This window comes from Sphaeramia orbicularis, chromosome 13 (genome assembly GCF_902148855.1).
Source record: "Sphaeramia orbicularis chromosome 13, fSphaOr1.1, whole genome shotgun sequence".
Taxonomy (NCBI): domain Eukaryota; kingdom Metazoa; phylum Chordata; class Actinopteri; order Kurtiformes; family Apogonidae; genus Sphaeramia; species Sphaeramia orbicularis.
The window spans coordinates 19,172,313-19,193,441 of record NC_043969.1 but is presented as its reverse complement, the minus strand read 5'-3'; the positions used below and the strand labels follow the sequence as shown (position 1 = coordinate 19,193,441).

The window sequence follows — 21,129 nt, the reverse complement described above, 5'->3', positions numbered from 1 at the left end:
ACAATGCCTACATACATTGCGCCTATCAAATAAAAATGAAATAAATACAAAATAGACCCTGCATATGAATCTCCACAAATAATGATTCATGTTTCCTGACCTGAACGGATGTTTCCTTTTTGTTTTTTTTTTTACAATTTTTTTTTCTCAGAGACAAGATCCTGTTGCCTGGGATGCATTCTTTGCTGAGGCATCGAGAGACGTCCTGAACATCCGTTACACCCTCCTGCCCTACCTCTACACACTGATGTTCGAGGCTCATACCACAGGAAGCACGGTGGTCCGACCGCTGTTGCATGAGTAAGCAATGACTCAAAACACACAGAGGGTTTTATCTTTTCTGCTAACATCATGTCTCAAGCATTACATGTATTCACATAATCGAATCATTTAGTTAATAGCAGAGAAGATCTTTTATCCTGATCCGCTGGCAAGATAACCAGATTTTATGCTGCATTGCTTCTCATTACTATGCAGTATATCGCATGTGGTGGTTGCTGGACTAGAAACTAATTTAGGAAGAGCTTTCATTTGAGTGCTCCATCACATTTTAGCACCACTCTGTTTTAATGCCAAACAAATTTTAAATAAGCTAGAATGTTACCATCAGAGCCTATTTTATTAGTTACAGATGTTAAGTAAAAGGGGAAAATAACCCTTTTATCTATATTAACTTTAATTTTTCTAGTTGAACTGCTCACCTGTAGATGACTGTAGTTGTGATTGAAAACTCCCAGAAATAAATGTGTTGATGTAATGTATTTAAAAAGAGAAAGAAAACATACATACATACATTCATTCATTCATTTATTTAAGTGAATCTAATAAAGATACAGATGGTATTTAAAGGAGTTGGCAGGGGGGAACATGGCTGGGTTATTTGGCTTGGGTCTTAAAACCACTGAATTCTAAATGAGTACTTGAACAGTCTTACAGACTGGAGAGCGTGGAGGTAACATCTGTTTTTAGCCAGGCTTAATGACATCTTTACTGGTTTGTCACAGGTTTGTGAATGATAAAACTACATGGAACATCCATAAACAGTTCCTCTGGGGTCCTGCTCTTCTCATCACCCCTGCCCTCGACAAGGTATGGACCATTTATTTCCTCATCCTGTATTTATCCATGCTTTATCCCTGCTTATTCTGTTGGATGACTATGTTTTGATTGACAGGGAGCCATACAAGTGGATGGCTATGTTCCTAATGCACGGTGGTACGACTATCACACGGTGAGTCCATGGAAATCCAGAATTTTCTCCAACTTTTGCCATTTTGGAAATGTTATAAAGTAAAATACACTTAAGAACAGTATTGACTACATGCAGTCAGGTCCATATATATCTGGACAGTAACACGATGTTGATAAGTTTTGCCTCTGTACATCAGCACAGTGGATCTGAAATGAAGTAATAAAGATGTGATGCGACTTTCATCGTAAATTCAAGGGATTTACCTCAACTCAACTCAATAATTTTCACTTGTTCCATTGGCAGATATTTTTTTTGCTTAATTCAAGCAGAAAAATCTGCCAGTGGAACAAGTGAAAATTATCTTGGTAAGTTTTCTTGAAATAAGATTTTCAAGATCTATTGTCTAAAAGTAAGTTCTTATATCTCACTGAAAAGTTATTCTTTAGGTGATTATGTCTTGTTTTAAGTGTGATGAGATATTTTGACTAGAAATGAGAAAAATACACTTGGTAAGATTTTGATTTTTGCAGTGTAACTGGCTGATTAACATATGTACACTATGGCAGACTAAAATGTAAAGCCACCCAAATGTCAGTTTTACTGCAACAGAAATATCACCGACAGCATCATTAAGGAGATGAAACTGCAGCAAACATCCTGATGACAAGAGCAAATATCCACAAATATCTGTGTCCTCCTCTTTCTAGCTACAGGACTCACCATCTGTTAGTGTCAAAAAACAAAACAGAAGAAAAGAAAGCACAGTTTTAATTCTGTCTTGGAGGAGCGGAGGGGACTGGTTACCTACAGTTATTCCCTCAGCCTACAGGGACTTACAACCTGTTAGAGAAAGGACAAAGTGAAAAATACTTCAAGAAATAACTATGCAAAGAATTCCTTTGTCATGGTATAAATTACTGAAGTGCTTCAGATGTGGCCTTTATAGATGTCACACATTTTATTGCTTGGTTTGTGATTTATTATCACACAAATGCCAATTTTTCACAAAAGAAATGGTGAATAAAATGCATTGAAATTTAATGACTTCAAGTATTTTATTACTTTAATAGCATGTAATTATTGCTGCTTTCACCAGGCCAGAGATGTTGGAGTGCGTGGACAGATGGTACAGATGCCAACACCATTGAACCATATTAACCTTCATATCAGAGGAGGATATATCTTACCCTGGCAGAAACCAGAGAACACCACAAGATACAGGTACGTACACATGCAAATACGACGCATCAGAGTTTTCTTTACTTTTTTTACACATTATATATTGTTTTTGATTGTTTGAAAGAGCTTTTCAGCATTTGAAGGTGAGTTACCCAGTAGGACCAACTCTAATCTGAATGAATGTCATCTATGATCGTTAGCGTTTAAGAGAAAGAGACAGTGAGAACAACAAAGATGGTTAGAGGGTGATGAGTGTCACAGCAGCAGTGGGAGCAGGTGGATTCCCCCAGCAGGAATGTTAATGTATTTGTCCTCAGAAGCAGGTATAAATAGACAGCGTCCTTTGGCTATCTGCTCTAACTCTCTCTAACTCTTTTCTTTCAGTCGAACAAATCCATTAGGACTTATTGTTGCCCTGAGTGACACTCAAACCGCCCAAGGATCATTCTTCTGGGATGACGGAGAAGGAGTAGGTAGGTGAAGGTCGTCTGTAAACAGCATATAGCATTTAATTTCATATGCATATGTGGTTACTGCAGAGGACATTTAGGGCCACAATGAAGGTTAAAACCATATATGTCTCAAGAAAGAAGTCATTATGTTACAAGAAAAGGGCTGGGGTTTTTTTTGGTTTTTTTTTTCGGGGGGGGGGCGGCTGAGGAAATAGTATAAGTTACAATATTACATGAAATATTTTATGAGAATAAACTCATAAAGAAGGAGAAATATCAGAAGAACAGCCTGTTGCTTGTGTTAAAAGGAGGAATGAGAGCATCTACTTAAATTATACTGTACAGGTTTCACTAATCAGGAAATACTGAAATACTCAACCTTTTTGGACACATAAAGTTAGGAAGGGCGACACAGTAAGAAGGTCCAGGGTTTGATTATGTCCTACATGTTCTCCCTGTTTCTCTATATAAGTCAACAATGCAATAAACTGGTGACATGTCCAGGGTGGACCCCACTTTTGCCGTTGGTAGCCAGGATAGGCTCTGGCATCCTAAGAATTCTCATAAGAACAAAGCAGTTTGGAAACTAATGAGTATGTTTGGAAAGATGTTTACAAGTATGGACTTCCATGGTTGAGCTTGTAATTTTGAGTATCATATTTGTATTATTATAAAATAGGAATTTTCACATATAGAAGTACATGAGCTATGGTTTTGTTGTTTTATTTATTATTGTCTCTGTCCCAGGAAGCAAAGGCAATATTCATCCTTTACGTTTGTTGGTATTCGGCCACTTCTAGTTGCAATACGACGTCACAGACCACAACAATAATCAGTAGCAAGCTAGCAAGTTAGCAACCAGAGGTAAACAGGTATGACAACAGACAGTGCTGCAAACTTGTACACAGCGTACTTTCTGTCCACTCTACTTTTTGTGCAGATGAGATGCATGATGTTTGACTTGTGGGTCAGAATTTGGTGCAGAGCTCTAGCGCATGTTCAGAACACACTGTTCTATTCCAGTCCAACTGATGTTTTTACATACAGGAGTAGAACGACCTTCAATTGCATTATCTGGGTGTGCTAGCCTAGTCCGACTGTTAAATCTTTTGCTTTCACTCGAGCTAACGTGATTACATGTACTTTTAAAGTCCAGTTTTAGTCAGACTAACACAGTAGTTAATTGTCTTAGATGTCATGTAAACCTACTGATTGTGATTTTTTTTTTCTTGTAATATTAGGACTTTATTTGCAAAAATCCTGTTCTTTATCTTCAATGTCCATCCTAGTTCACAGACGTCACTTTGAAAATAAGGCAATTAAATTACACATACACCCATGAACATTTACACCCAGTTCAAGTTACAGGAGACTATATTGAAGCCGTTTTCCAGCTTCAGTGTATGAAGATGCAATTAGAGATGACCGATTAATTACTTTGTCATTGTCATCGCAATATGAACTTGTATGATAAACACATTATATAAGTTGTCTGAAAAGCAATCAATATGAAAAATAGCAAATAAGAAAAACATGATTAACTAATATGCATATAATCAGTATTTATGAGCAACTTGTTCCCTTAAAACACATCTAAAGTAATGTATTTCAAAGCAGAGTTGTCCTGTTTCACCAATATGCACATTTAATATTTGTTTACTCACATCTAGCCATGTTACCAAACATATTCATGTCACGCAGTGCTTTTATCAATGCATAGATTGACTTGTTGATTCCATCAAATAGTCGACCACAACATCACCTTTCTCCGCTTTTATCACTCGTTTTCACACAGTATACACACACAATACCATAACACACACACATACACACATACAGGGATGCAAACAGGATCTGGCTCTGAAGTGCCTCTGTGAGAAGATGCAGTCCTCTGTGAAAGACGTGTTTGTGTTGGGACAAAGAAGAGAGGGAGAGATAGAGAGAGAATGAGGGATGACAGAGAAGGGGAGTGACAGAAACTATTACAGTAATTCCCCATGTCGCTGCCTGGAGATATGCTCTCCATCACTCCTCTTTTATCTGCTCCCTCGCTCCTCTCTTCTGCGTCTCCCAGTCTGTCTGCAGCGTAACCTTCCTATGTCTTTCTTGTTTTCTTTGCCTCATCATATAGCACTCCTTTACCTGTATTATCCACCTTTCTGTCTTTTCAGACTTTGGCACCTTGTCAGAGTTTACTCTGAAGTGCTACTATCCCCTGTGCTGTCATTCACGTCATAACTGACTTATCTTCACTTCATCTGTTTTTCTCTCAAGTACTCATAGTTCACTAGTTCATGGTTCAATCATATTACAGTAAGGCACAGTAGTTAAGCACTTATTATTCAATCTTAACTCCTCATTCGTTCATTAATTATACTCATATGTATTATCTGTACACGTCTGTATATATATATATATATATATATATATATATATATATATAGGGTTTCTGCACATCATTGACAAGCATTAAAAGTCATTAAATAGATTTTCTGAAAATTAAGGCCTTAAATGACATTAAAAAGCATTAAATTCAATGTCAAAAAAATGTAATACACTTGATTGAAAAAGCATTCTTATTCACAATTTATTTTGATTATATAAATATTTAATAATTTTCATCGAAAGTATAGTGTGATGATTGACAGGCTATTGTTTATGGCCGCTACACGAAGTCACAACACCGGATGCTTAGAATGCAACGTGCTGTGAGCGTGCTCATGCTGTGGCGAAAAACTGGAGGGAATATTAGCAAATTTTGGAAAAATGGGAAAATGCAAGTTTCAGTAGAGGTGATTGGAGGACGAACTATTCAGAACCTGGTTAAAGCCTGTCGATGGAAAACCGTCATATATATATATATAAAACCATATATAAAACTGTATCTGCAGTTGGACATAGGCATTAAATTTGTTTAAAGTGGCATTAAAAAGTATTAAATTAGATTTGCTGATACCTGCAGAAACCCTGATATAATTATGTGTGTAGATATGTGTATATAGGTTATCTCCCCTATCCAACCTGTGGCATGTTCAGCAGGTGCACAGCTATAAATAGTATTTATAGCTTTTTTGATTTGTCTTTATTTTTGATTTTATTTTACTCTTTTTTTGCTCTTGTGTGCTTTGTATTCCACTGCTGCTGCTGTAAATTTGGAATTTTCCCTTGTGGGACTAATAAAGGAATATCTTATCTCTTAATTAATTAGTTTATTACTTGTTGAGTCAATTAAGTCAATACTGTGTGATGAGTCAGAGGACTAATAATATGCAAACAGGCTAATCCTAATAGGCTTTAGCTGATTTTACCACCTTCCAGTCTCTGTCTAACTGGTTAAACATTCACTCATTCACACAACTTCCCTCCGTTTCATTCTTTATTTATGAATTAATAAGATCCAGCTCATCAGGCATTCTTTCATTTCATGATCCCATTGAACTCTGACATGTGATCATTAAAAGTAGTCACTCAGTCATACAGTCTGTTATGTATATTCATTAGTTAACTGTCTATTTGCCCCTGATTCACAGAGGTAGTCATGTGCAGATCTTTTCTGCCCATTGTCTCCATTGCTCTTTGTATGTAATTCACGCTTATTTTCTCTCCTCAGACACAGTTGAGAGGCATGAATATCTGCTAACCTCCTTTTCAGTACAGTCGGTGAGTACAAAGGCCAACTACATGTCAGGTCCACTTTTTTTTTTATCATCATTATTGTTATTAATGCAGTGAAAGAGAAAAAGCCCGTGCTTCACTGTGCGATAGGGCTGTGGGCGGATGTCAAAGGGTAACTGCTGGAAACCGTTTGTACAAAATTGAGTACGTCCAACTCTGTGATGGTGATTTGAGGCAAGCTTTTACCACTTTTAGCTGAAAGTTGAAAAGCACAGAATCCTTGAGAAATGTATCAAAGTAGTGACACAAACTGTTGAATCACCTGGTAATAGAACTTTTATAAATCAGCTAACAGCAGAGGCATTTTCATTCAACTTTAACCAGAGTACACAAAATATTCAACAGTGAGAGTATTTAGTTTGCAATGGAGAATGCACACAAACCACTTTTTTTTTTTTGCCCACATTTTTATTGTTTTCTTTTTCATTTCATTGCTTTTGATATACAATTTAGCAGCCTTGCACATGTAAATATGCCTATCTTTGATTTAACAATCTTACAGTAACTATTTTAAGAAAAGGAGATGCAGTATAGGAGGAGATACTATGTCCTTTGCAGAAAACAATCAGTAAAGCATAAATGCAAGGCCTCTAGTTTTGTGTTGTCACCACGTTGGCAATAGTCTCGACAAAGCTGCAATATAATTTCCTTCAAGTGCAGTACTTTTTGTTGTGCGTGCACCCATTAGAAAAATTTTCACAGCAGAAACCTGAGGGGGGATAGAGCAGAAGAGCTGTGCTTTTGTTTATGAAGATCACAGTCAAATTCTGATACTTGTTTTGGCACCAAATTACCCTTAAATTTTATGCCTGCTCAGACAACCTCTCATCACAAATACAAGCACAACGAGCACTTTTTATGGCTTTGGCTGTTAATAAACACTGATTTCAGACTTATAATATTTTCATGCATGTTATGCTTGCCTCTCAGACAGAAATTTGTAAATTTTAATGTGATTACAGCATTCTGTACTTGGTAGATTAAGGAAAAGAAATTCAACCAGTAATGGTGCTTCAAGGATGAATACGGTCCTTTCCCTTTATTTAGTCACAATAAAAATTATTGTGTGCTCCATCACAATTCTCCAATTTGATAAAGACCCTGTAATTGTTCAAACACCTCCTCATCTGAAACCGTTATTAATGCATTTAATACTTTGACATTGAGTATGACTCCAAAAGAAATTATAGAGTATTGTGTATTAAAGGGGGTTTACATGATAAATAATTCTAGCGCTGTTTGCCAAGCCTAAAAATAATTCTGTTTGCTTGTATTTTGCAAAAAGAAAGCAGGACATCTGGGCATCAGAAATCAGGGTGCAATTTCATGCCAAAATGGGTACCAAAATTGCTCTGTGCAACCCAGTCAATTCAACCTCAGCTGCATCACCTCACCAACCTTGGCAAATGTACGTTTATGTCAAGCCATGACATTACCAATCAGTTACAAAAATAAAGAAATAGAAAAAGGAAATTGCACCTGTGTTTGCGACTCTGCATGCACCAAAAAAGACCTGAGATAATATTCCATGTGCGTGAGTCTTGTGGCTAAGTACAGTGAGAGGCGAGTGTTTACCAGGCCACAGTTTGATCATTTTTGGAGTCAGACATGACAGAAACTCCCTATAATCACTGGGACTAATAGGACTAAACCAGCCCCATTTGCCTCTTAGCCAGGCAAAGACACACAAACTATATCTCTTTTCTGTTTCTCTTGCACACACACATTAATGAGCATACATGTTTAATCACAAACACCCGCACGCACATACATACATGCACAAATCTACAGTATACACACACATAGAGCCGCCGTAGCCAAACATCTGTGGCTGTCCTCTGCCTACCATCAGGCTCATTCCAAAGCAATTTCACACAGCGATAAAACAGGCACACTGTCTGACAGCCATGGGGGAGAGAGAGTGAAAGAGTGCATATTTGTGTGTTTGTTTGTGTGTGCATGTATGAGTTTATGCGTGAACAAGCAGATGTGTGAAGATGAGGATAAGTTGGGCAATGAGGCCAGTGCTGCCTGGCAGATTAGCACATCATATGCCATTTTGGACGGCGATCTGCTTGTAGATGTACGATGGTGTCAGTTTGGGCCTTTTTTGTTCATATGAGTTTCATCCCTTTACTTTTAAATGAGAATAGGTCAGTGATTGTTTTAGGAAATGTCAGATCATTTGTTAATCGAAACACAAATAATCGGTGTGTATTTCTTACAGTCAACAGGTTTAAACCAGTTGAAACAATCAGAAGCACAAGATGTTGCAGAATATATGTGATACACACACAGGTTATAAAACTAATGACTTGGAGAAATATACTCAAACATTAAGTCTCACTTTGGAAGAGATGAGGCATAAAATATAATAAGGGGGTGTAACTCCTCAGTTCACTAAGGACATTCTCACACCTTAAAGTCTGAAACAAGCTTCATTTTTTAGATTGTATAGATTTGGCTGTGTATAGTTTTGCTTTCATACAGGAACTTTATTAGTATATTTATGCACAAAAAGCCTTCATCTTGCCCCATGATACACTTGTGCTGCATCTCCTTACACCTGACATTGATTGGTTTATACAGTATAACGGTGTTCAAGCACGTTGTTAATTCATACATTGACAATCTTGTATAACTTCCATAAAATTGTCCAAAGACTGCTTTCACATTTTAAATGAACTTGTGGTTCAGCTGAAGGACAACTGTTTGGTCCCCATTACTGCCCAGCAGACATGAAAATTTGATTTTCATAGGTAGGTAGGAAGCACTGTAAAGCACATTTTCACCTAACTGTGCTGACACTGTAAAATCACAAGTGATGTCCAGCCTGTAAGACATATCAGAACCTATCAAAGTCATGGAAATATATCATATACTGTAAATATGTATGGTAAACAAGAAAAAACAAGTGGTGTCAGGCACAACAAACCCCGCCCCCACACATATTGTAGCTTATTTTGGCATCGATCCAGCTGTCATCATCATGTCTATGCATGTCCTGATGTCAGCATATCAATTGCCTCTATATATTTGCAAAGTTTGAAGTAAAATGAAACAAAATTGATGTTTTTATAGACATGTGAAATTTCGTCCTTTATAAGTAAATGGGAGAAGAAAAAATGTCAAAATTCATAAAGAACTTGAACTTGAACTTTGACCTACTTTTCCCAAAATGTAACCAGATCCATTCTGGGTCACTGACAATCTATAACTTCCTAAGACCCAGCTATGGGTTTTCTGTCCACATTTATGGACAAGAGTTTCACAACTTCATACAAAAAAAAAAACAAAAAAAAACTGTCCACCACATAAAGGACATTCCATAAAAATTTTAAAAACTGCATCTGAAAAAACTGCTGCATCATGATGTTTCCAATATTGGCACTTATTTAATAAAAAACAAAAAAACCTTGTACTTTGCTGACATTTCCTGGTTCTCAGGAGGATAAACCCAATTTGGTATGAATTCAACTGTTAGTTTTGCTGCTACAGACATGTGAAATGTAGCCCATTATAAGTAAATGAGAAAAAAAAAAAGATTTAAAAAATTCATAAAAAATTTGAACTTTGCCCTACTGATCCCAAAATGTAATGAGATTTATTCTGGGTCACTGGCAGCCTATAAACCCAATTTGGTATGAATTCAACCAATAGTTTTGCTGCTAGAGTGTTAAAAAAACAAACAAGCCGAACCAAAAACAATACCCCTTGCCTCCCCTTCGAGGGACGGGGTAAAAATAGTTATATATGACTGAGCAGTATAAATGTAAAAATGTTGGTCAATTGTTTTGTTCTACCCATTTCTTTCCCTTCATCCACCCTGTGCAACTTTTATAACGTCTTCGTCTCATCTTCCTGACTTGAGCGCTTTGTCTTCCAGAACACCTTGTCCAGTGTAATTATCCACGATGGCTTGGCTGCAGCTGACCGGTTGACTCTGGGCGAGGTGAAGATCTGGGGTGCAGGCAGTGAAAGGATCACACAGGTGACCCTAACAGACTCAGCTGGAGTAACGCATCAGCTGACCCCAGACCACAACCTTGAGACTCAGGTCAGTAATGGTACCTTTTAGTTACCAGTGCAGATGTAGTGCTGATAGAAGTAATGTCTAATGTTTCTCCATTGAATTACATGGTATGAGAATGAAGATTCTAATTACATATAAATAAATACATTATTTTGCCCTCCCCCAAAGTTTTAAGTGCTGCTTTCACTTACTACATCCTGCCATTGTTGTTGCTGAAATGAGTTCACATTATTGCGTGCATTATAATTAACACAATTCAGCAAAATGATGACCAGCACCATCAAACACAGGAAATGGTCTATGTCTGCAAAAGCTCTTAATGTAAATGAAAAGCCAGTTTCTGGAAAATGGGGATTGTTTTCACACACAGACTGGAGAGAAAATTATTCTAATTTATGTATCATTATAATGTGTATACCTTTATACTTGTATGTATTCAGTATATCATTAAGGAGACTTTATCATATTGCAGTTTTCTAGACAGATGAACATCCAGATTCAGAATACTTTACTAATCCCAGAGGAAATTATAGTGTGTTGCAGTTGCTCCTTGTAATTATATGAAAAAAATAGGAGGAAAGAAATTACCAATATTACAAAAACTACATACACATATACAGTATATAAAGCTCTAAATAGACACATATGTATAGCTGCATATCAATATATACATATTCAAAAACTGCTATAACAGCAGTTTTTACAATATGTACTAGACAAATCTTTGCAAAATAAGTTAAATAAATATACATTAATAAGTGTGCAATATAGTTACAAAAAGAAAAGAAAATGTCCTCACATCAGTAGCTCAGTTCAATAACTTTTCTTATGTGACACAAACAGCTCTAATAATGTCAAAATGAGACAGAACATGTGTATAGTTTCAGGGTCTATCATAGTCCACTTTGTGCATTAATATCACAGCTCACTGAGTTATTTATCAGGACATGCATATTCACACACCCCGGTTCTCACTTTGACTGAGCATTTCCCTGCCAGTCAAAATCTGTCACTGCTACAAAAAAAAAAAAAAAAAAAAAAAATTCCAGGTTCACAACCCAACCCCTGCTGTGCCCCACTTTGTCATCTAATAGCTGTAATCAACTCTGCATTCCTCCTGACACTGTTGTTTTGTAATTCACCCAGCTGAAGACTTGACTCAGGACAGCAATTTTAAAGCTGCTCATGGGAAGAAAAAAAAAAAAAGTGATTGTCATTTCCCTTTTGCTCACTCTATCATCTGCTCCAATGGTTGAGCAGAAATAACTGTGACAGAGGATCACGAGGAACGGTGAACACAAATGCTTCAGAGGCCTATGATAGCAAATACTTTGTTACTGTGGCTGTCGAATGGGTGGGAATGCCTTGTAGCATCACCGGTTAATCATCTTTAGTGGTCACTGCGAAAGTTGAATGCTTAGTTCTATCTCAAAGGATTTTTGCCACATTGCTCTGTAGTGTCAGATGGTGAAGGTTAACAGCTGGAAGGGACTCTGTAGCCCCTTTTACACAGCACTTCTGTTATGGGAATATTTTGCCTTTATTCCAAAATGACGTCTGTGTGAACACAATGTTGGGATCATTTGGTCCCACCTTTATCGCGGCTCTGTAACACCTCTGGAGGAAGTAACAGAGCTGTGATAAAGGTGGGATCATAATTAGGGAGCTCTATGTAAGGATACTTTCACACAGCGTACTCAATGTCTGTACCGTACTTTGATACGTTCACTTTCCTGCAGATGTTGCGTTCACAAGCGTGTACCACGGCCCGTGCCCAAGTACGAGTGGGTGTTACAGGGCCAAAACAGTAGGTGGCAGTGTGGAAGGAATTCTGTCGCTATCCAACAAACGTGGAAGTCAGAAGAAGACAAACCCTAACGTCATCAACTGAGCGACTGTTCTGTTCACAGGCAATAGTTTTCTACCTGCTAGCTTGTTTGAGGCTAACGTTCTTTGTTGTCCCTGATATATCACAGAGTGGTTCGGTCAATAAGGCCAGCCTGTGCCGCGCAGATCCAAGGCTTTTTCAGGAGACAACAGGAGCACCATCTAAGGTCTCATGGTGATTAACTCACTTCTGTTGTCGGAATGGTGATTAGGTTACTTCCGGTCTCTGGCACGGATCACATTCACGTGGCAACATACTGTGCTGGAGTACGGGCAGTCCGTACCCAGGACTACCTTGTCAAATGGACTCAGGTACGGTACTCGAGCACAGAACGGTTGCATTCAAATGGATAAAATTAAGTAAACTCTGGGGTCAAGCATACTGGACTTGAGTACGCTGTGTGAAAATGCCCTAAAAGGAACACCTCTCGGTCCGCAACCAAGCTCACTTTACAGTAGCGGAAAAAATTATTCGACCATCAAAAGCAAAGGTTATGCAATCAAGTACTAACTCCTGTGTGTATCACGTGACTAAAACAGACAGAAAAGAAAACATGGAATGATTAAAAGCACTGTTTTTGGCAGTAAAATCCCATAGATATTGATGTAAGAACTGCAGTGATTTTGGATTTTATCAAGAAAACCATGGAAAATTGCTAGATATCAGCTCTGAAATTAAACTTTTATGAGCTATTTTTGTTGTTTATATTTGTCCAAACAAATGTACTTTAGTTGTACCAGGCATTAAAATGAACAAGAAATTTAAGAAAACAAGGGGTGGTCTAATATTTTTTTTTCCCCACACGGCAACGTACCGTGCTGGAGTATGGGTAGTCCATACCTAGGACTACCTTCTCAACTGGACTCGGGTACAGTACTCAAGCACAGAACGGTTGCATTCACATAGATAAAATTAAGTGAACTTTGGGGTCCAGCAGACTGGACTCGAGTACGCTGTGTGAAAATGCCCTAAAAGGAGCACCTCTCATTCCGCAACCAAGGATTAACGTTTTGATGATGGCAACCCCAGGCGCGGGAGAGACAGCGGGCGCATATAGAGGCACCTGAATGATTTGGCTATGGCACTAGTGGCATGACGGCAGGCACAATGGCAGAATCTGTGCCAGTGCCTCCATATGCGTCCACTGTCTCTCTTGTGCCAGAGGTATTTGAAAATGAGTGCGTCATCACCACCCCTTTGATTCCGGAACACAGGTCCACTGTGTAAAAGTCCAGCTTGTCTCACCTGTGTCTCACCTTTGGCTTGGCTGTGTAAATCGGTCAATGGTGGAAAAAAGGCGGGATCACCATCTCGCCTTTTTTTCCGGTCTCTCTGTGTAAAAGCGGTTTGTCCTTTACTGATATTGAAAACACAAATTGAAGCAAGAGGACGAGTTTTCTGGTCTTTAGCTGAGTAGGAGTCATGAAACGTAAAATGACACAAAGGAGAGCGAGTGAGTTTTGTAAGAGGAAAAAAAAACTGAAAAAAGAAGGATATACTGTATATCATGAAGACTGTGAGTTGAAAGTACTGAGCCACTTGACAAAGTCCTTCAGGTAGACTGGCGAATCAATTCTGCGAAGGAGAAGAGATGAGGGTCAGGTTTGAGATGAATGCACGTACTCCTTCTCCTTGTTTGACCCGTGATAAGAATATTTCTGTCTACGCTGCGCACTTATAGGGAACATGAAAATGACATGGCTACAGCTCGGCTCCATAAATAATCACAGGTGGGAAAAATAAATAAATAAATAAAAGGACAGAAGATTTAGATTTATAGTGTTCTTGAAGAGGACAGATGGGGACAAGCATGAAGAGAGGGCAAGAATTTCAGATGAAGAAAGTTGTTGCCGATGACTGTGTGTGTATATATGTGCACCAGGAAGGAGGGATGGATGGGAATAGAGGGAGGGAGAGGAAATGCATCACAGAAAACAAATGAAAAGAGGGAGGTGAAAGAGACAAAGAGGATGAATGAAAGATGGGTGAGTAGACAGAGGAAGGGCACGGAGGAAGGAGAGAGAAGGAATGGCACAGTATGCACATGGTAATAAGAGGTTTTTTCAGTCCAGACAGTCCATCCGTCTCCTTAAGTATTGTCTGATAGGGTAACAACTTGAAAGAAGCAGTAAGCAGCTGCCTCCGTGTCATTTAAATACAGTCAAGTGGAGCTATTTCTGTCTTATATCAGACATATGCTATAGTCTGTCCTCCTGTCATTATGAATAACACATCACATATATAACACCAGACTTGTTTAAAACCTCTTCCCTCTCATAACTGCTTCATTTTTTTTTTTGTTTTTTTTACCTCACTTGAACATTTGGCTGAACTTCGTGATGTACGTTCACTGAATACACAGAAGGCTCTGACACAAAACTCACTTTACAGTTGTGGAAAAAATTATTAGACCATCAAAAGTCATCAGAAACAATGGTTATGTAATCCAGTACTAACTCCTGTGTGTATCATGTGACTAAAACAGACAGAAAAGAAAACATGGAATGCCTAAAAGCACTGTTTTTGGCAGTACAATGCTATAGATATTATGTAAGAACTGAAGTGATTTTGGTTATCAAGAAAACATGGAAAATGGCTAGATATCAGCTCTGAAATTAAACTCCGAAGAGCTATTTTTATTGTCATCATTATATTAGTCCAAACAAATGTACCTTTAGATGTGCCATTCATTAAAATGAACAAGAAATTGAAGAAAACAAGGGGTGGTCTAATATTTTTTTCCGTGACTGTATGTATCTAAAACAAATTCATATGGACCAGTAGAAATGTGTACCGAGGTGAGGTGATGTGATGATAGTGATAATTGTCCCAACAGAATGTAATATTCCAATATTTATTATCCAGATGTAAAATTTAATTTTGTCTGTTGAAGGGATCAGACACAATTTTGACCTTAAATAAATAAATGAACCCCTCTATATTTTACCTTTGGGTAACTATCCTGCAGTAGCCTATTTATAATTTCTGAGACATTAACTGGTTATTTCCATTAGAGTAATGCAATGAATAGTGCAGTTATGAAAGAATGAAGTTGGGAAATGTATTATTTTTATTGAGGGCACTATTTCCAGCACAAAAGTGGACAAAAAAAAATATGAAAAAAAAGAAAATGGAGTTTATCAAATAAAAAAATAAATAAATTTTCATGCAGCACATAACATCATATAAAGTATATATTTTGGTTAGCGAAAAGTTAAAGAAATGTTTTTACTGCACTTTCTCGCAGATGACTACGGAAGCGTATTGCATTCACACAAAAAATTAAATTCGGCTCTGTTTTTCTGAATTAACGAGATAATTAACTCAATTACAAGAAAAAGTTTTTTAAAAATTCGGCTCCGATTTTCTGAATTAACGAGACACTGTTTTCTGAAAAAAATTAAATTCGGCTCTGTTTTTCTGAATTAACGAGATACTGTTTCATGGAAAAATGTAAATTTGGCTCTGTTTTTCTGAATTAACAAGATGTAAAAACAACCTTGTAACCTTGTAAAAACAGAGCCGAATTTTTATTTTTTCAGAAAACGGTATCTCATTAATTCAGAAAAACAGAGCCGAATTTAAATTTTTTTGGTTACGAGAACAGAACCAACTTCACGTTCCCCCGAAGGGTTTTCAGCAGCACATGTAGAAGAAGCTCCTGCCTGGATCAGCCACTACTGGCCCACTGACTGAAAAAAATCAGAGCCAAATTTTCATTTTTTCATAAAACAGTATAAAATAAGTTTAAAAAATTTGGCTCTCTTTTTCCAAATTAACAAGATACTGTTTTCTGAAAAAAATTAAAATTCGACTCCGTTTTTACAAGATATCTCATTAATTCAGAAAAAAGCCAAATTTTAATTTTTTCAGAAAACAGTATCTCGTTAATTCAGAAATTCCAAAAAACAGAGCCAAATTTAATTTTTTTCAGAAAACAGTATCTCGTTAATTCAGAAAAACAGAGCCGAATTTTTTTTTTTTAACTTATTCTTTCTCGTAATTACTAGCTAATTATCTCGTTAATTCGGAAAAACAGAGCCGAATTAAATTTTTTGTGTGAATGCAATACGCTTCTGTAGATGACTTTAGGTCTACAACTATATTCCATTACGGAAAGAAAGTACATTTTACCCATGCACCGTTTTCTAATCCACTGGACTCTGTCATCATATTAAGTCTCTCCACAGAGGAATCTCTGGTTGTAACATAAGTTGAGTTAATTACCCTTAGTTGACCTGTTTTTTTGATTTTGTTTTCTTAATTAGAATATATTTAAAAACACAAATAACCATGAGTATAAGATGAAATAACTTCTAAAATGACATTGAAAACAAATATTAAAAGACACCATTTGCATAACTGTGTGATCCATACATCTCTTGTCCATTGTGAACTATTACAAAGGATTTAACATATAGTTTTCAGCCTACACATAATGTATCATTACCCCAGAAAAGCATGAAAATCAATGCATTTCAATAGGAGTAAATTTCACAACCTAGTTATATGCAAGTGAAAAACAGTCCAGGGGAAGGTATTTATATAATATTGAATATTGAAGTCGAATCAACACCAATGTACACGTCTTATTTTCAGACGTGGACTCTCACATTTCATCTGTTTCATCAAACTGTTCTCTGTCTTCCTGTGTCTAGGAGCTGAAAATAGATGCTACATCTAAGTCAGTTCGAGTGGATCTACCTTTTTCAATAACATGGACAACCGCCATCTGATCAACAGTTTAGAATGTTCAACGGTTACTGTTCATCTAAAATATGCACTGGTTCACCACAGCTAAACTAAAGATACTTCAACAGAAAATCAGCTAAGTGTACTGTGCTTAAATGTCATGTTAGATTACTATGAATGTTGCTTTTTGCTTCAAGTCATAACCTGTGTTTTTTGTACTGTATCCTACTGTTCAGTTTAACTTTAAATGGCTTGAGAATAAATAACTCTGAAATGGAAAAGTACTATTTTTGAAGCTCATAGAAGAGCTCTGCAAATTATTAAATAAAAAAAAGACAACTTGATACAAATGTGCAGTAATGTATTTATTTCTGTAAAAAAAAAAAAACATTAAACCAGCTTTGAAATGAGTCTGAAAATAGCCGGTGGCTGTCACAGTTTCTTTTAATTATATAGTAAAACAGGTATATTCACATTCCCACCTTTGATTTCATATAAATAGTATAATTACGGAGGAATGAATAAACAACAGTTGTGTCCAAAACACATTCCCACAGAGTGACTAATGTTATGAAATTGTTCTTGGCCCTTATTTCAGGTGACTAACAGCTGCACGAAAATGAGTGGACAGGTGCTTAAAATAAAATAAAAGCCAGAACCAGAACATGCAGCATCTTGAGAAGTCTACATGTAGTCACTGGAAGAGTGAAACAATTACTTAAAGCTCATTCTTGGTATGTATCTGTACGGTGTATGCCCAGCTGTGTGCAGGTGTGCCAAGAAAGACACTAATTATAGCTCTCACCTGAGGCAAGCTGTCTACCTGTGCTTTTCCTCATCCCATTACCATCCCATATAATGATACAGTCATCCATTATTCAGCCTGCAGTAAATGTAATGATATCAATTTAGCCATGGGCACCTCAAATTGATTTCCATTCTAATCGCCACTCTACAGGGGAAGAATGCAATGAGGGGGGGTGTTACTGCTGAGCGGTGGATGGAGGTGTGTGTCTGGGTTTCACTGTTTGTGTCCAAAAAAAAAAGTTAAAATTTGTGATGATTCATTCTAGCCTCTGTCTTCAGGTAATATGTGGATTCTGAAAAGTTGCCCGTTTTAACTGACAACAAAGCCAGCTGCCCCGGTGCCAGTGGGACTAATTGAGCTGGTGATCTGACTAGACAATTTTCCAAAAATCATATTCAAGTTACAACGCTGCCAGTCCGAGAAATCAAAGGTAGGAGAAAAGAGAAATGAAACAAACAGCACTTTTATCTATCTGTCTATGTGCCTATTCTAGTGTTTTTTTTTTTTTATTAACCCATAAAGACCCAGTGCGACTTTTATGACAGTTCCCAAATGACATTTTCTCTATATCTAACCTTTCTTAGGTGATTTATCACCATTTATTAAAAATATTATCCTCTGTATTTTGCATTTTCTCAGTATAAATCATGTATTTTCCTGTATTTAATTTAAAGATCATGAATATGTTCATTAAAGCTCAGGTTAAAGTTGAGGGTTATTGTATCAAAAACAGAGAAAACTGAAGAAAAAGTGACTTCCAGTAAAAAAAAAAAAATATCATATATCATCAACATAAGCAAAGTGTGTCCATCCACTGTCACTGATGAAACTACATGGGTTTTACTGGTGAATCAGTGTTGTAGAAGACAATGGTGTTTCCACGGTAACTTCGGAGCCTCTGAACGTCCAAATGGGTCATATCTGATGACCATGAAGAGATGACAAACTGTGTTTTACACTGATTACCCCACCCCTCGAAGGGGTGGCAAGGGGTATTGTTTTTGGTTGGTTTGTTTGTTTGTTAACACTCTAGCAGCAAAACTATTGGTTGAATTCATACCAAATTGGCTTCATAGACTGCCAGTGACCCAGAATAGATCTGATTACATTTTGGGAAAAGTGGGTGAAAGTTTAAAATTTTTTTTATTAATTTTAAAAATCTTTTTTTTTCCCCATTTATTTATAATGGGCAAAACTTCACATGTCTGTAGCAGCAAAACTATTGGTTGAATTCATACCAAATTTGGTTTATCCATTGCCAGTGACCAAGAAGAGATGTTATCACATTTTGGGAAAAGTAGGTCAAAGTTAAAATTTTTTATTAATTTTTTAAATCTTTTTCTCTCATTTACTTATAATAGGTGAAATTTCAAATGTCTATAAAAACATCAATTTAGTTTCAATTTACTTCACACTTGACACATATATAGAGGCTATTTATATGCTGACATCAGCACACACAGACATGATGACATCAGCTGGACTGATGCCAAAATAAGCTACAACATGTGCGAGGGGCAGGGTTTGTTGTGCCTGGAACCACTAGTTATTTACATGTATTGACAGGATGAATGGATCAACAAGTATGAAACAATTTATATCAGTGGATGTTTGGGTCTGTATGGGTTAATTTTATAAATATTACACCTCTAATTATGCTGGAGAAAGAAACTTCTTAAAAAAAAATGACCCCTGACATTCTCATTATTAGAATCTGTTGCTGTAAATAAATGTTTGTACAGATTTTCTTTTCTGCAAAGCTTCACAGACAGACACAGGCCAGTCCACCGATCCTGAAGTGAATTTGCTGTCTACTTATTATTGACTGTTTTAGAATTGTCTGGTGAACACTGAGCTGCTGTGGATACGTAAACAGAATAAACCCACCCTGCAAAGGTTTACTCTGTTCAAACACTAAAATGATGTGGACTAACACTGTTTCGCAGAGTTCTTATTGTCCATAGATCCGTGTGTTTTTCTGTGGCTTTCTGAAAGAGAACTAATCAGACAACATGGTTTTAAATGAGTCGCAGTAACAATGCGTCTTTGTTACCGGGGTGACTGACATATACGAGTGTGTGACAGATGAAGGGGAGACAAAAAGATAAAACAACACGCGAGACGGAGGAGAACACTTTGACAACATCAAAGACTGTCAGCTGTGATGTGTTGGTGTGTGCAGGACTCACATGCACTCAACGCACTGTTGAAAATACTTTTTGTTAGCTTTTAAGGGTTTAGGAGCTTTTTCGTGTCCACCCATACATCATACACATTAGTCGACGGAGAACTAAGATGGACTTTAAGAGACTAGTAGTAATGCTAATCTGTCTCGATTACAGATGTAATATATTTTACACTTTGCGGCAGGGATGGATTATCTGGCCAAAAGTTCATATGGTGATCTTTTGAGTAGTGGTGTAATCCAGCATATATGGCGGTATACCTACTTATAGGGCTGCACGATTAATCGATTTTAAATCGAAATCGGATTTTTTAATTAGGACGATTTTTAAAAAGGGGAAATTGTGAAATTGATTTCATCTTTCTTGTGCCTCTGGGCCTTGCGCCTGCGGGCTACCGTACATTTTTTTTTTTTTAACAATTAATTTAGTTCTCTTACTTGCTAAATTTTTCATTCATAAATGTAAGTTCTGTAACACAAAACCAAATATTACTTATTTTTTGAAAGATGCTGAACTTTATTTAAAGCTGTTCGATAAATCTGGAAGCAAAAAGGCTACAAAAACCATTGGTATTTGCTCTGATTTGGACATTGTATTGTAGTGTATTTCCCCTGGCAAACTTGTTATGCTATTTTTTTGTTGTATACATTGTTTGTATACTCTGCTTCATTCAATAAAGATTTAATGAAGAAAAAAAAAAACTTCTGTAGGTTCATCACGTAATACCATCACAGATTCGAGGTCGGAGCAGTGCCTTGCATTGTGGGCTGCTCACGAAAACGGCATGCTGATTTCTGTTGTCTTTTGTAGTTTTACCCAAAAATCAAAATCAAAACTCGAGCTTTTAGAAGGAAAAAAAAAAAAAAAAAAAAAATCAGGATTTTATTTTTTGCCAAAATCGTGCAACCCTTCCTACTTATTTTTCACTCAGCATTGCGTATACCCACTTCTAAATCCCCCTGATGTGCTTCATTCAGTAGTATCTGCAGCCAAACTGCTCATTTTTTCCCTCGGATGGTGAAGC

At 37.0% G+C, this 21,129-nt stretch overlaps 1 protein-coding gene across 1 annotated transcript in view; it reads left to right on the top strand.

Annotated features, from left to right (window-relative positions):
* The window catches only part of si (sucrase-isomaltase), a 96,407-nt gene extending 79,017 nt beyond the window's left edge, over nt 1–17,390 (top strand). The window contains exons 40-47 of the mRNA XM_030153157.1: nt 152–300; nt 1,005–1,089; nt 1,175–1,231; nt 2,289–2,413; nt 2,756–2,844; nt 6,434–6,483; nt 10,385–10,555; nt 17,078–17,390. Of these exons, the coding sequence (XP_030009017.1) occupies nt 152–300; nt 1,005–1,089; nt 1,175–1,231; nt 2,289–2,413; nt 2,756–2,844; nt 6,434–6,483; nt 10,385–10,555; nt 17,078–17,155 (804 nt within the window). The 3' untranslated portion in view covers nt 17,156–17,390. The remainder of the gene's footprint in view (nt 1–151; nt 301–1,004; nt 1,090–1,174; nt 1,232–2,288; nt 2,414–2,755; nt 2,845–6,433; nt 6,484–10,384; nt 10,556–17,077) is intronic.
* The last annotated feature ends 3,739 nt before the right edge of the window (nt 17,391–21,129 follow it).